The 13,408-nt window shown below is 36.1% G+C and overlaps 1 protein-coding gene across 4 annotated transcripts in view; it reads right to left on the reverse strand.

The window, feature by feature from the left end:
• Positions 1–3,281: 3,281 nt before the first annotated feature.
• The window catches only part of CCAR1 (cell division cycle and apoptosis regulator 1), a 28,447-nt gene continuing 18,320 nt past the window's right edge, over positions 3,282–13,408 (reverse strand). For 2 of the 4 annotated variants that reach the window (XM_059821013.1, XM_059821012.1), the window contains 10 exons: positions 11,725–11,916; positions 11,009–11,242; positions 10,559–10,670; positions 10,259–10,300; positions 8,766–8,848; positions 7,571–7,717; positions 6,862–6,982; positions 6,106–6,291; positions 5,506–5,711; positions 3,282–4,105 (listed from right to left, as the gene is read on the reverse strand). In XM_059821013.1, the coding sequence (XP_059676996.1) occupies positions 4,046–4,105; positions 5,506–5,711; positions 6,106–6,291; positions 6,862–6,982; positions 7,571–7,717; positions 8,766–8,848; positions 10,259–10,300; positions 10,559–10,670; positions 11,009–11,242; positions 11,725–11,916 (1,383 nt within the window). In that variant the 3' untranslated portion in view covers positions 3,282–4,045. The remainder of the gene's footprint in view (positions 4,106–5,505; positions 5,712–6,105; positions 6,292–6,861; positions 6,983–7,570; positions 7,718–8,765; positions 8,849–10,258; positions 10,301–10,558; positions 10,671–11,008; positions 11,243–11,724; positions 11,917–13,408) is intronic. The other 2 variants (XM_009814955.2, XM_009814954.2) reach the window with 1 other exon arrangement.

Genomic DNA, 13,408 nt, shown 5'->3' on the forward strand with positions numbered 1-13,408 from the left:
AGAATCTACTTGTTAAAGAGAACAACAATTTAAAAAACCAGCATGATACAAGAGATCAAAAGCAGCATACAACTGCAGTGTCACATGTTTTCAATACAAATTCAGGTATCAGATATCTAGAAATTCAAAAGCAATGTTCCTAACCACAGCTAAAACATTACAAGACATAAGATTTCAGGCAGTATTTGGTGCGTTCCAAAACTCTGAATTTATACTGTGTATCATGATGCCACAGATTATACAGTGGATGAATAAAAAATAAAAATTATTTTTGCTTGGAAGTAATGCATTTTGTTATTAGAGCTTTTTACTGTAACTACTTTTGTGCAATACATCTAATGAGACCCAGTATGCAGAAACATAAAAGTTTGTTGGGAAAACACTGGCAGTTTTGATAGCTGAGTAGAGGTATCCATTATTTATGCCATTTTTATTATCACATTACATGGCAATATACAAGTCCCAGCTGAACCTTTACTTGAACCATTTCTGCTTTCTGGAAAATATTAGTGTAAGTGTACTGACTGTGCTACCTACACATTCTGCAATCCACTGCTGGCCATAAGACTCAGTCACTCAAAGTGAATTATTTTATATTTTAAATATAAACTGCACTGAACAAATGCATTCAAGGTAAGAACCTGACCCGGGTACACAAGAATTACAGAGAAGCAAGAGAAAAAACATGTTTTGTGCACATTCCTGATAAAATTATCAGTAAAAGTTAACTGTGTTACATAAGTCCAAACAGATATTCACACAGTACATTACTCAGCAGAAAGATGTACTGAAAGCCATTAATCTCTTTCAAAGCAGTTAAACATTGAAAAAATGTTACGTTAAAGGACTAGGCTTCATAATGTTAGATTCTGAAACAACTCAGTTCTAAATGCTGGATCTGTGGAAACCCACAGACACCAGACAGAGAATTCAAACTTCTCTGTTGCATACTTCAGGGCACCCCAGGCTGAGCGGACACCAGATAAACTGAGCAACAACTGGGAAGTGATTTTGCAGCAGTGCCCAGGCGCTACAGGCACAAGCATCAAAGCACTGGGTGAGTCAAGAAAACATTACACGTCTTCATCACGGTAGAACATGCAGCAGTGCTGGAAGCAGCTCCATTATCCCGCATGCAATCCTTAACACTTCAGAAAACTTTGGCAAAAATTCACTATTGGTCTCTTTGCCACTGTTGCTATGTAGCATTGAAGCTATATACTTCTGCCTTTTCATTACAGAGCAAAAGCAAAGGGGCCTCAAGAGAGTCTACTTTATTCTAGACCATTTTGCATGCAGATGTATCATTTGGAATTTTCTTCCTAGCCTTACTCACACACATCCACTAGTCTGAATATCACTTGTAAGGGTTTAACGCATTAATTCCCCCATACCAGACAAAACACAAAAGGGGAGGGGAAATAATCTATAAACTGAGATCAGATTCCATTTACTGGCTTGCTGGCAGTCTGAGATTTACTACTTTCCAGAGAGCATCTGTGATGGTTTTACAACTACAAACAAATTGGACATTGAGGCATCAGAGTAAGACCCAGCTTAGGCTCACTCTTACCAGCCTTTTGCCAGCAACTGATAGGTAATGAAAAGACTTACAAGTGGAAAGCCCATGAGGCGGGAAGTGTGGACATGAGATGCAAAAGCATTGTTCATAAATTAAAACTGACAGAAGATTGCTTCTCCAAACCTCCATTACTGATACTCTATTCCATTTTCTTAAGAATTAGTGGCATTTCTGGGAATAGTGCCAAGAAACTTTAGCTAACAACCAGCACTGATGCTGTGTATATACAGAACCTTGTGCTGTTTGGTAAAGCAACTTAAACACTCTGTAGAGGTGTCTATTCTTCCTCAGATTAGTTGGGCTTCAGGAGACCGGCAAAGCTCTGTGTAGGTTGTAAAACTTTTCCTTTTTTTTTTCCTTTACTCTTTACCCTTTTAATTTCCTTTCGAACATAAATGCAGACTGTACATAGTATCTGAAACACTATTACATCAAAGCAATATAGAGAAAGTTTACACTCATTCTAACAAATACTTTTTTCTTAAATACTGTAAAAATCTGTATCACTCTAGCAACTATGTCACAGGGCCACTCACTGAAACACAAGATGAGGCCCGCTTGTTGCAGTAACTGCTTTCAGCTCAGCAGTTTAAGGTAAAAACACCCCAGCAAAATATTTCAACAGATCTTTCAGTATGCCTAAAAAGACGTTACCTTGAATTCTAGAATTATTTTCTTGTATGTTTATACGTACTAATGAAAATTCATGAACAAAGTATTTTAAATGCAATCCTTTCAAGTCCATTTAAATAAACGGTGCTCAACATCAAAAATGAAAACATGCTGTCAACAGTCTGTACAAAGGTAAAGGTGAAAAATATAATTTGATTACAAAAGAATTTGTTAACACCATCTGTACACCACAGATAATGCTTTTCGTAAGATTCATTTATCACCATCCTCATTCAATCATTCTAATGAGATGTTATCTCAATTCATAAAGCATGCATTTTCTGTGTACTTATATGCAATAATTAGTGGTTTTGTAGTACCTCCTACTTTAGTGTGAACAGTTAAGATATTATACAGTGACTCAACCAAGATGAATGAGGGGGAAGCTTATGCATGTTATTTTAATGAAAAGATATTTTACTTGTCTAGCTCCAAAAGAGCCAAGAAAAGTAAGTGATAAAAGCACCAGCTTAGACTCTATTGAACATAAATTCAGGCATTTTAATGTGTATCTCAGTAAAGCTACATGAGTTTCCATGTAGGTTATTCATACATATTATGGCACTTGGACTCTAACAGGTATTTAGTTACCTAGGACATCTAGGCTAAAAATGAAAGGTCTGCTAAAATTAACCATTTCTGTAAGAAAACACTTCTGTCCCAACCTTCAAACCCCTTAATTTTCCTCGAAATTGCACCAAAATACAATTGTTCATATTTCACATTATTTGAATAAGTTGCCTTTGACAATGATGCCACATCAACTTTTAAGTTTAGCTCTCTCGTGATTTGTGAACACAGAGGGCAATCTTACCCACTCTCAGCAAACCACGTTGTGTCCTGCTCCTTAGTAATTATAACATGGACTACTGATACTTGTGTATCCATTCTTTTGTTGGACTAAAGTCTTTGAAGTAATTACATGTATCAAGAAAGAAGTCCAAATTTAATTAAAGGTGGCTTACAATGGTTGCTTTTTCTCCATGTGAGGTGTTATTCTGACATCTACTGGCCTGGTATCCAACCATACATTTTAATACACTGCATTTATTATTAAAAAAGGAGCATATATATTAATCCAAAGATAAGAACAATTAAAGGAACACAAATGACATACATTTAAAACAGGCCCGTGTATTTCCATATAAATCTCACAACCCTACCAGTATTTTGGTAGGTTTCTATTGCTTTCTTAACTCATCTGAACTACTGTATATTGTGAGGCTTTAATACAAGCAGCTTTGGGGAAGGAAGTTACATTTGGAACGGAAAAGAAAGTTGTGACAAGTAAAAAAAAATATCCAAGAAGCTTTTTTTTAAAAAAAAAAATCTTTACTTGCAAAAAATTAAGCAGCATGCTATTTTGTGATTTATGTTTGAATTTAAAAAGGCTAATTAGACCGAAATAAAAATAAAAACCTAAAAATGGCAATTCTATAAATAATGAAAATTTTGATTTCACTAGACTTTAATGAAAAACATTTGGTAATTAAATACTTGCTACTGTTCATTACGTCGATGAACTTTATTAGGGTTAAAACTATAACAAAGTTCATCCTAAAACATTTTGCAATGCAAAATTATTTTCACTCGAGGAGTGTCTCAAATTGAATGCTAAGAATTACAAGCAATCTTCAGAAGCAGACACTCACATTCATAAAACTTTATACATCTTTTGGAACTAAGATATTTATACTACTAAAATCAAACATGCATCACTTCCCATACATTCTGGTATCATGATTTATATTACATTATGTAACACCATTCTTCTAAACAGCAGCAGTTTTATCATACATTGGCTCCATTTTCTTTGGATTTCTGATCTTTATCTTCGTTCTTCACAATATCCTTTAAAAGAAAAAAGGGAGAGCATAACATGAATTCTAGAAGTGGTATTTCTCATGCGGACTGTAAAGCAGCATGAGACAAAGACACTGGTGTCAACTTTAAATACTATGTGAACTGCTATCTTACTCAGTTTAGTTATAACCAATTCACATTTCCAGTATCTTCCTGAAAAAGAGGGGGCAGAAATTAAATGTGACCATAGCACTTCTGAAGAGAAGCACAAAAAACATCCCCGTAAGCTTCACTTTATAGTCTAAAGGTTTGGGGGTTGTTGGGCTTTTTTGGTTTGGGGTTTTTTTCCCCCTGTTGGTTCATTGTTGGTGTTTTTTTTTTTTCTTTTTAAAAGAGCATGTGAAAACAGTTTTTGCAAAATGCATTAGATTAGAATAGTAATTTCTAGCATAATCATTTCTAACAGTTCTAACATAATAAAATACTTATATTTGTCAAAGCCATCTGAAAACACTAGGCTTGGGAGACATTTTCATCTCAAAAATACCAGACAGAATGAGCAAGGTTATTTAACTGAGCTAAGAGCACGGCAAAAGAGGGTTATTGCAGTGCCTTCAGCTGCTGGTTCTGGTGGAGTAGCAGGTCTACAACATGCAGCGAAGCACAGGACTGCACAAAGATACTGATGACAGACGGCTGCAAGGTACCGCCAGTTTAATAAGATACAGTGACTTACATAATGCATCACGTGTATCCTACAAGGGGGAAAAGAAGTTTAGTATTTGTCAAGTTTCCTAGGGTTTTTTTTTTTGTTTGTGGGTTTGTTTTGTTTTCAGAGCTTTTGTAGATGCTATATTGTCTTTTCAAAAATAAATGTAGACAGCAGTAGAAGCAAGGCTCCCTTCATAGTATCAGTTTGCCACTCAGTAGCCTTCATAACCTACTTCTATTCAGCCTTACTTAACAGACCCCCACAGCATTCTTAGGGAATATGCAAGTATCTTTCTGTACAGGGATAAAAATACTCTGGAGCATTACACGTTTTGCTTAAGACTCATTTTAATGAAACACCCCCACATAAATCGAAATACTTAAGTTCTGCCTTAAAAAATTACTACTAACTGATCAAACTGAAGACCAGATTTGGACTGCTGGGGATGGACAAAGTCAGGACAGGAAAACATTAAGATGTTTTGAGATTTGTATTAATATTTACACATTTAAAAAAAACATTTAGTTCAAGAACTAAAGATTCAAGCTTAGAAAAAATACATGTTATTTGTTATCTTTAAATAATCAGTACTGCATTGAGCATCTTCTATATGTTAAGATACTACTGCCCTGAATTAATGTGAAAATTCTTTCTTATTCTAAAGTTTTTATTCTGATAATGTAGTCTACAGGAAGCTTGCATACAATAATAAAAAATGGAATTAAACAATTCTAACCTGTTTAAGAACACTCTGTATTTCATCCATAACAGTTGCTAAATTTTTGATTGTCTTATTCAGTTGACCTTCAAATTGCAAATTTTTATCATCCGAGATCTTCAAATTTTCTTGCAGTTGGCCAAGGTCCTTTTTCACTTCTTTGAGCTCCGCAGATAGACTTTTGTTAGAATTCTCCAGTTGTAGTATGGTCTTTTCATCCTCATCTTAGGGGGGACAAAAAAAAGTCAGTCACTTCCAGTGCTGTGTACTTTGCATCTTAATATTCCATTTACATGCCAACACCATAACTACTCATTTTTAAAGAACGTTAAAAATGGAATTGTGTTACCATTTGATAATACTCAATCCTGACTACATTTGCAAGTCTTGCATTCAACTTGAATAAAAAAAGATAAAAGCATTACAGCATGGTGACAATAGTACTCAACAATAGCTGGTGTGCAAGTTCGAAGGTCTTGGAAAATAGAAAACAGAAGTTTATGGTAAGCAAATAGCTAAGAAATTTAGATCACAAATATTACTTAAATTGGTTTAACCACTTAAAAATTCTTAGCATCTTGCATCCATGTAAGTACCACCTTCAAAGTAATGCCCCACCTGTTTTTTCTTCTAGTAACTGAAGCTTTTGTTCTATCTCTGCCCGCACTCTTTCACTCTTCTCCAGCTTCTGTAAAAGGCTCCCCACATCCACCATAGCTCCATTGTACACAATGAGGCCAACATTTTCTTCAATGGCTTTTGATTCTTGCTTTATAGTAGGTGATGGCAACAGTAATCTGTTTCCTACATTAGATTAAGTACCATTAGGAAATAATAATTCTGTTACTTTTTAGTTCTACTGACTAACCTCAAAAACTTCTTGAAAGAATAAATTCCTGAAAGAATAAATATACATTCAAGTTTGCTGGTCTATCCCTCATTTCTCTCCTCCCTTCTTACCCCAATTCCTACCCCCCAAAAAGGAGCATGCTCTTTCATGACAGTCTTCTATGCCTCCTTTCTGCAGTAATTTCTCTTCAAAAATCAGGCTCTATTCTACTACCTACCTACAGCACTGATCCTCCTGACTGCAAAACTGCTGTGAATGAGAAATGTTGTTCATCAATATTCAACATTAACCTCTGTCCTCCCTCCTGTTCCAAGTTATTAAGATTTATCCTATGGATGCAACAAGATGTGGTGGAAGCCAGAAATACTCTAATTTGTGAACTGCCCAAGATTTACTTTTCCAAACTGGCAGGTTTCCTGCAGACCTGAGTTAATTTCTGCAAGAAAGCAAGTATGTCGGAACTCTCATTATCATTCACACAGAAACAATTCTCTGGAAGCTTGTGGCATAAAGAAAAGTACCACCTAACATATCTTCCTGTAGCTCTTCAGACTCTTCTTGGTTTTCCTCATCTTTAGAAGTATCTGTTAATCTTCTGTAAAAGCAAGATTCTCTAAGCACTACTTTATTAAGTAGCTTCTTGACCTAAAACACAGACATGGAAAGAAACATGGTGTTACTTAGCACACAGACATTATATTACCTAAACAAGAATGTTTTAACTTGGAAAACCTAGAGAAATTGCACAGCTTTTTGAACTTTAACATACTGGGGCTTAAAATGAAAACAAGCTAGGAAAAAAAAAAGATACCATTTTGAGACAAAAGCTACATAGGCAATATGCATATACAATACACATATGCCCAGAGGAGTTGTGGATGCCCCAACCCTGGCAGCGTTCAAGGCCAGGCTGGACGGGGCTTTGAGCAACCTGGTCTAGCGGAAGGTGTCCCTGCCCACAGCAGGTGGCTTGGAACTACGTGATCTTTAAGGTCCCTTCCAAGCCAAACCATTCTATGAATATGGGCATATTAAGAGTTGCAAACTTCACTTTTTCATTCCAAGACAATTTACAAAAGATTAAACTAGTATTTAATTGTAAATATGAAGCGGCTACATAAAAATCAGGGATCAGGTATGTTATAGCAACAGCCTTAAGAAGCTAAGCTATATTCCTCCCACTTACAGCATTCCTGTAATATTTTCAAAGAGATTTCTATTACTATACAAGACCTGAGCACGTGACAGGTGTAGTCCAAGTGTGTACAGTATCTCCTCCATGTCCTTCTCCAGAAGATATCCACAATGACTTTGATCAAAATAGACAAAAGCCATCAGAAGATCCCTATTAACAGTTATCATCTGTGTCTTGTCTTTCTCCTACAGAAAATTAATTATGGGATTATTAGGAAGTTAAAATATCATTTTTTTGCCATCATCTACTAAAAACACATAAGCTTTTCAATTAAGAAAAGTTCTCTTGCGTTCATTTTATCGTTACTTTCAGTTGAGTGATTAATATAACTAGCATTTACCTACCGATCTCAAATATAAGCAAGCTATTTAGGACTAGTAATCTTTCAAATATTTAAAAGAATTACAGCACAATGGACAGTCTTGTTTTTGTTAATGCTAATATGTCAAAAAATTTGAAGCATTAACCTAATTAAACAAATAATAGTAAACATCCCTTCTCTCAATCATATATTTTACTGAACAGCTGTTTTCAAGGTGAAATCCCCACAAACATGTAATGAATGAGCAACCAGCTCTCACAGCTATAGTGGTGCTGCAGACTGCGTTTTTCCTTTATTTCTACGTCTCCTATTTTTCCTTGAAGAAAAAAAAAAGAGAATCTGAAACTTCTTCTATTCTTGCATTTATAAAGAAAGTTTAAGCGTAACAAATCAAACTTATGCTGTCCCTTAATCTGAACTGTGAAGACAAGCTATTGGCCTCATGACACAAAAAGCATCCATTTTCCTGCAGAGAGATGTAAAAACATCACATAATGATTCCAAGCTTCACAACTGAGAAGCCAGTTTATCAATCAAGCTAAGCTTCTGCTTTTCTTCTGTAAGAACACAGCAGTTGAAAATAATGGATAAAATAATTACATCTGCTGCCTCTTATGTGCACATACAGCGTTAGTCCTTACATCTTTCGGATAGATCAGTATCTCATATAAGAAAGTTTTTCCAACAGTTTTCACCCAATGAACTTCAAAACCTAAGTGAAAGTAGGTTGTAAGCACCTTACCCAAAGCTGTGACATGTTCCCTAACTTCTATGTACACTTAATGTTTCAGTCCAGAAGTGCTAAAGGAATCAAGGAGTACAAATAGGTCTTACAATAAAAATAAAGTTAGGCTCTAATTAGGACACCTCTAGCAAGGTTCTATGTAGTTGTTAAGAAAGATGTTAATTACTTTATCTTTAGATGACCTCTCTTTACAATGCCTATTTCCCTCTCTTCTGTCCTCCCGTTTGTTCATTTCCTCTTCATCCCGGTCTGTAAAACAGAAAGAAAATTCAACATACCCACAGCAAAGAATTCTATAACCGTTATCTCAAAATACATATGTTCATTAAAAAAAGTTCACATAAACCCCCAGATATCGGAAATTAATATATTTCCCTGAAAAGTAAAAATAAAAAAGGCATTTAAGTGAGTCCTGTTAAATTTCTATTTTTCTCTGATCTTATTTTAACATAAGCCATTTGTCATTTTTTTCCCCCCCGTGTTTCTTTCACACACAGAGGATAGAAGAGCTGAAACAAATGCTAAACTAGGCCAAAATGAGTTCCACCAACATCACCATCTATTTAAGTGGTGTGCAGAAAATTACAATTCTCCCTAACGAGGCTTGGCAGAGTCTGCATTCAGCTATAGTTATTCCTCTTAGGACAAAATCAGTACTATTTACTCTCAAGTATTTTAGATCATAAAAAACATATCAATTATATAATTAAAAGCATGTGTTTATACTCATGTCTGAGTGACATATTACTCATGCTATGATTTAGACTCTCCAAGAAGTTACAGATCACATCGCTTATTAGACGTGAATTACAAACTTCAGGTTTTTTGTTTAAAGGTCGACAGTACAGTAAAACTAAAACTAAATCTAAAATCAAGAGAGAAAGAGGAATATGACAACTGCAGGGACGGATTATGGCATGCAGCTCTGTACCTTATGTGCAAGTCTTTGGTCAGAGAATCACGTGCCAAGTTCAGCTTTAAGCTCACCTTTCTTGTGAGGAAAACTTTGGAAAAAAACTATGTATCACAACACTTGTCTAATTTTGCCAACTCGTTTCTGAGAACCAATAGCTTTCTCCTGCACCTCCATGGCATGTTGGATTGTTCTCAGCAACTGACTGGGAATGGCACAAGGACAGATTATGGGAAGTAGCACCACTTGTACAGAACAGACAAGCCCAGGGCTTGTAAGCAAGTAAGAGTTATTTTGGAAACCACACATTAGCACCAATTTTTTAAGGCTGGTGCAGTACTCTGCCAAAAAAACAACTGAAAATGCTGGTTAGAAAATGCTGGGACTGCAGTATCTAAGCAGTTCAAACCCAAATCACTAGCAAAAACTCTCCACAAAAGAACGAAACCCCCGAAGAAGTACAAACCAAAAAGCATACGCCGTGTCTTATGCCTTTCTGAATCTCTGAGCAGGGAAAGAGGACTACTGCCGCTCCCTGGAGACAGGAAAGTTCCCCAGCCCCTTTCCCCGTTTCTTCAGACAAACACAACTCCACCCCAACAGAAATCAACTCCTCATAGCATCATGTAAAGAGCACCCCACACTACATTCTGGCCTAATAAAAACAGGATGACATTTCAGAACTGAGGAATAGGAAGTTAGGCACTTAAAAGTGGCTTGGTTTTTCAGAGGTGCTGAATACTCACATCTCCTACTGACTTCAATGGGAGTTGCGAGTGGTCTGCATTCTGAAAAAAATAAAACCACTTCTATATGCATGCCTTGCTTTGAGCACCACAGCTAGTTTATAATAACTATGTTCATACAATGCCAAGCATAAAGGCACTTACATTTTAAGTAGATCTGGTGAGAATTACTAAAATAAAATTAGTCTAATAATGCAATTTTAAATTGTCTACTTCCAGTGCATTCTCCAGCTTGAAAGAACGTATTCAGTGGCAGTAACAAAAATTTCTGAAAGCCACAAAACTCATAATCCAAGATACCTTCATCCTCATCTTCAGCATCTTCTGCCTCCATCGGATCATATTCTTCTTGATTATTGTCATCTTCAGTTTCTTCTTCATCTTTAGAATCATCTTTCCTTTTATCTTCCCTCTGTAACACAAGTTCCTAAAAATTTATCCAGTCAGAACTAAAAACCAGGAAAGTAAAAACCTCACTACCTTTCAGTCAAAATTTGCGTACGTTCTTAGTCACTTAAAAAACTAAATACACATCTATGGGATATAGCTGAATGTTAAAATACCCCCAATACACCTGTAAAATTTTAAAATTCCTGACTATGACTGAAGCATTTAAATAGATCAACAAGTCAAATCAATTAAGTAACACTACAAGATCTGAGTTTTCAAAACCAATAAAGTAAAATTCAAATAGAAGCAGTTTAATACTGATCCAGACAGGACAGTACTTCATATGAGCTAGCTGCAGACCTTCTTTTCGTCTCTGTCTTCTTTTTTGTCTTTATCATCTCCAGATTTTCTCCTCTTAGGTTTTGGATCATCTGTTTCATCATCTTTTTCTTCTTTTTTTTCTTTTCTCTCATCTTTTTTGCTTTTTTTGTCTTTTTTGTCCTCCCTCTCTGGGAGAGAAATCAGTGCTTTGTAAATTCTGACACCAAAATCTCTCTGAAGCATTTCATTGAAGAGTTCTGCAAACAATGATACCTGCACATAAAGAATGAAAAGAGAACTGAAAAAAAGTGTTAAAGTATATATTAAAAGTTTGTACACTTATGATTAAATAGCTATGAGGTGCTACCTTACCAACTTTCACCATGTCAGAATTTTATGTAGTGTCAGATTTCTTACTATCTGCATTGAATATGGAAACCTTAAACAACTTTATAAAAATGCTTCTCTCCTGTGCTGCAGTAGTTTAGGACCTAGACTAGATGTATAAATTATAAACTCAGTTCCGTACCTGAAAACCTGCGCATTTCTTCTGGATATCATACAGTGATTATACTGCTATTGTGAACCATGTACAAAAGACTGGACAATTTTTTCTAGGTATTGTTCGAAGTAACTTAAATAAGTTTTATTTTGCCATGCTATCATAAACTTTTACAATTTAAGAATACTGCAGTTATCACACAGAATTAAAAAGAAACAAGAATGGCTAACTGTAAGTAGCAGAGCTAAATTACCTCAAAGGAATGTTCTTTATTATCTTCTAATCTATAGTCCAGAAGAACACTAAGAGACATAATGCTACAGTCAAACTTCCCACTCTTTGCTGCCCAGTTAGGATGTACAATGATTGCTGGTTCATCAGGCAAGATATATCGTCTCTCCCGCCGTTGACGTTCCATTTCTTCTTGACGTTTTCTTTCCTCTTCCTAAAAAGAGGCAAAAAAACCCCATACAGCATATGCCAAAGCTGAAGTTTCAGCCTACGTATTAGTTTTTAGGACTCACTGCTTTGAAGAAAGTGAATGAAAGCCCAAGCTGCTGAATGCAACACAGAAGACAGAGAGAAGTCACAGACTAGAATTTCCAGAATGCATTCTGTGTCCACTGCCAACACTCACCTAAGACAACTGGAAACTTGAGCAACACAAAGCAGGAGATGCAGTGCTGTTTAGCCCACAGAACAAAAAGCAGCTTCCAACTATCTTACGGTGCTAACTGCAGCATGTTTATTCGACACTGGAAGGACTCAAGCTAGTTCACTTCAAGAAATGGTATGCAAGCTAGCAAAGAAGTCAATGCTCCGGAGGCATCTTTTGTTTGTTTAGGGATGTTTTTAGAGCTGTACAGTACAATAAGCTGTCTCATTCCTTACATAAGAAGAGTAAAGGCTTCATACATCATCTTCCCAAAGATACCCAACACAGCTTTAACAATTACCAAATGACAACTTACTCAGCTCTTTTGGTTATGGGAAATGCAATCTCTATAGATACAACTGACAAAGCAAACAAAAGGTTAAAAAAGGTAAAATACCAAGCAGCTTACTGATTGCCAAGAGAGAAATATTAAAATCTTACGAATATGGAAAAAAAGTCATGGCAGAGCTCATGCTTTTTAAAAAAGCAAGCACAATCGAAGCTCCCTCCCCTAATCTTAAAGAAAGCTGTGGCAAGAAACCCCAAAATAGCTGAAACCCATCCAAGCTGTGGGAGAAGGCAGCAGCTGACAGAATTAGCAAGCACACGGCCTTTGCTTCCTCAACAAGGTTTACAGATATCTAAAATTTCTAATCATCCCATATTGGTTAGCAGGTAATACACAAAAAAGGCAGGCTTAAAAAAACCCAACAGCTAAGACACAATACATTCTCCAGACATCTATGCCCCTTTTCTGTGGTTGAGCTTTGGCCTCATTGCACAGATCTCGTTTATCCTCGTGACAGAGCGAAACAGACTAAGTAGTACTGAAACTATCAACTGCAAAACTGAGAAACTTCAATACACAGGAAGTTTATCCAAAAGCAGAAATTAAAGCGTCATAACAAGGAAAAACAAACCTAAGCAAACCATTAACCACGTGAAGAAACTGGACTGTTTGAGACACTATAACCTTTTACAGACTGGAACCTGCCCTCCTCCCATTTCCACAGTAATTCCCTAAGGCTTGTATACCACTAATAGCCAACACAACTAAGCAGCTGCTTTTCATGTAGGTTTAAGAAGTTAAGATCTTGTTAACTGTGTTCACCTGTTCTTGAGCATAGTTTTTCCTCACAAGTTTGGGATTTATTTTTCCTTACATTTAAGGTCTGACATGAATTCAGACACCCTTAATGCAGTTGCACATTTCAGCTGACTTTGCTGAAGAAATTCAAACTTGCCAAGATTTCATTCCAAATCAGCAGCTCAAGTTACAGCA

This window comes from Gavia stellata, chromosome 9 (genome assembly GCF_030936135.1).
Source record: "Gavia stellata isolate bGavSte3 chromosome 9, bGavSte3.hap2, whole genome shotgun sequence".
NCBI lineage: Eukaryota > Metazoa > Chordata > Aves > Gaviiformes > Gaviidae > Gavia > Gavia stellata.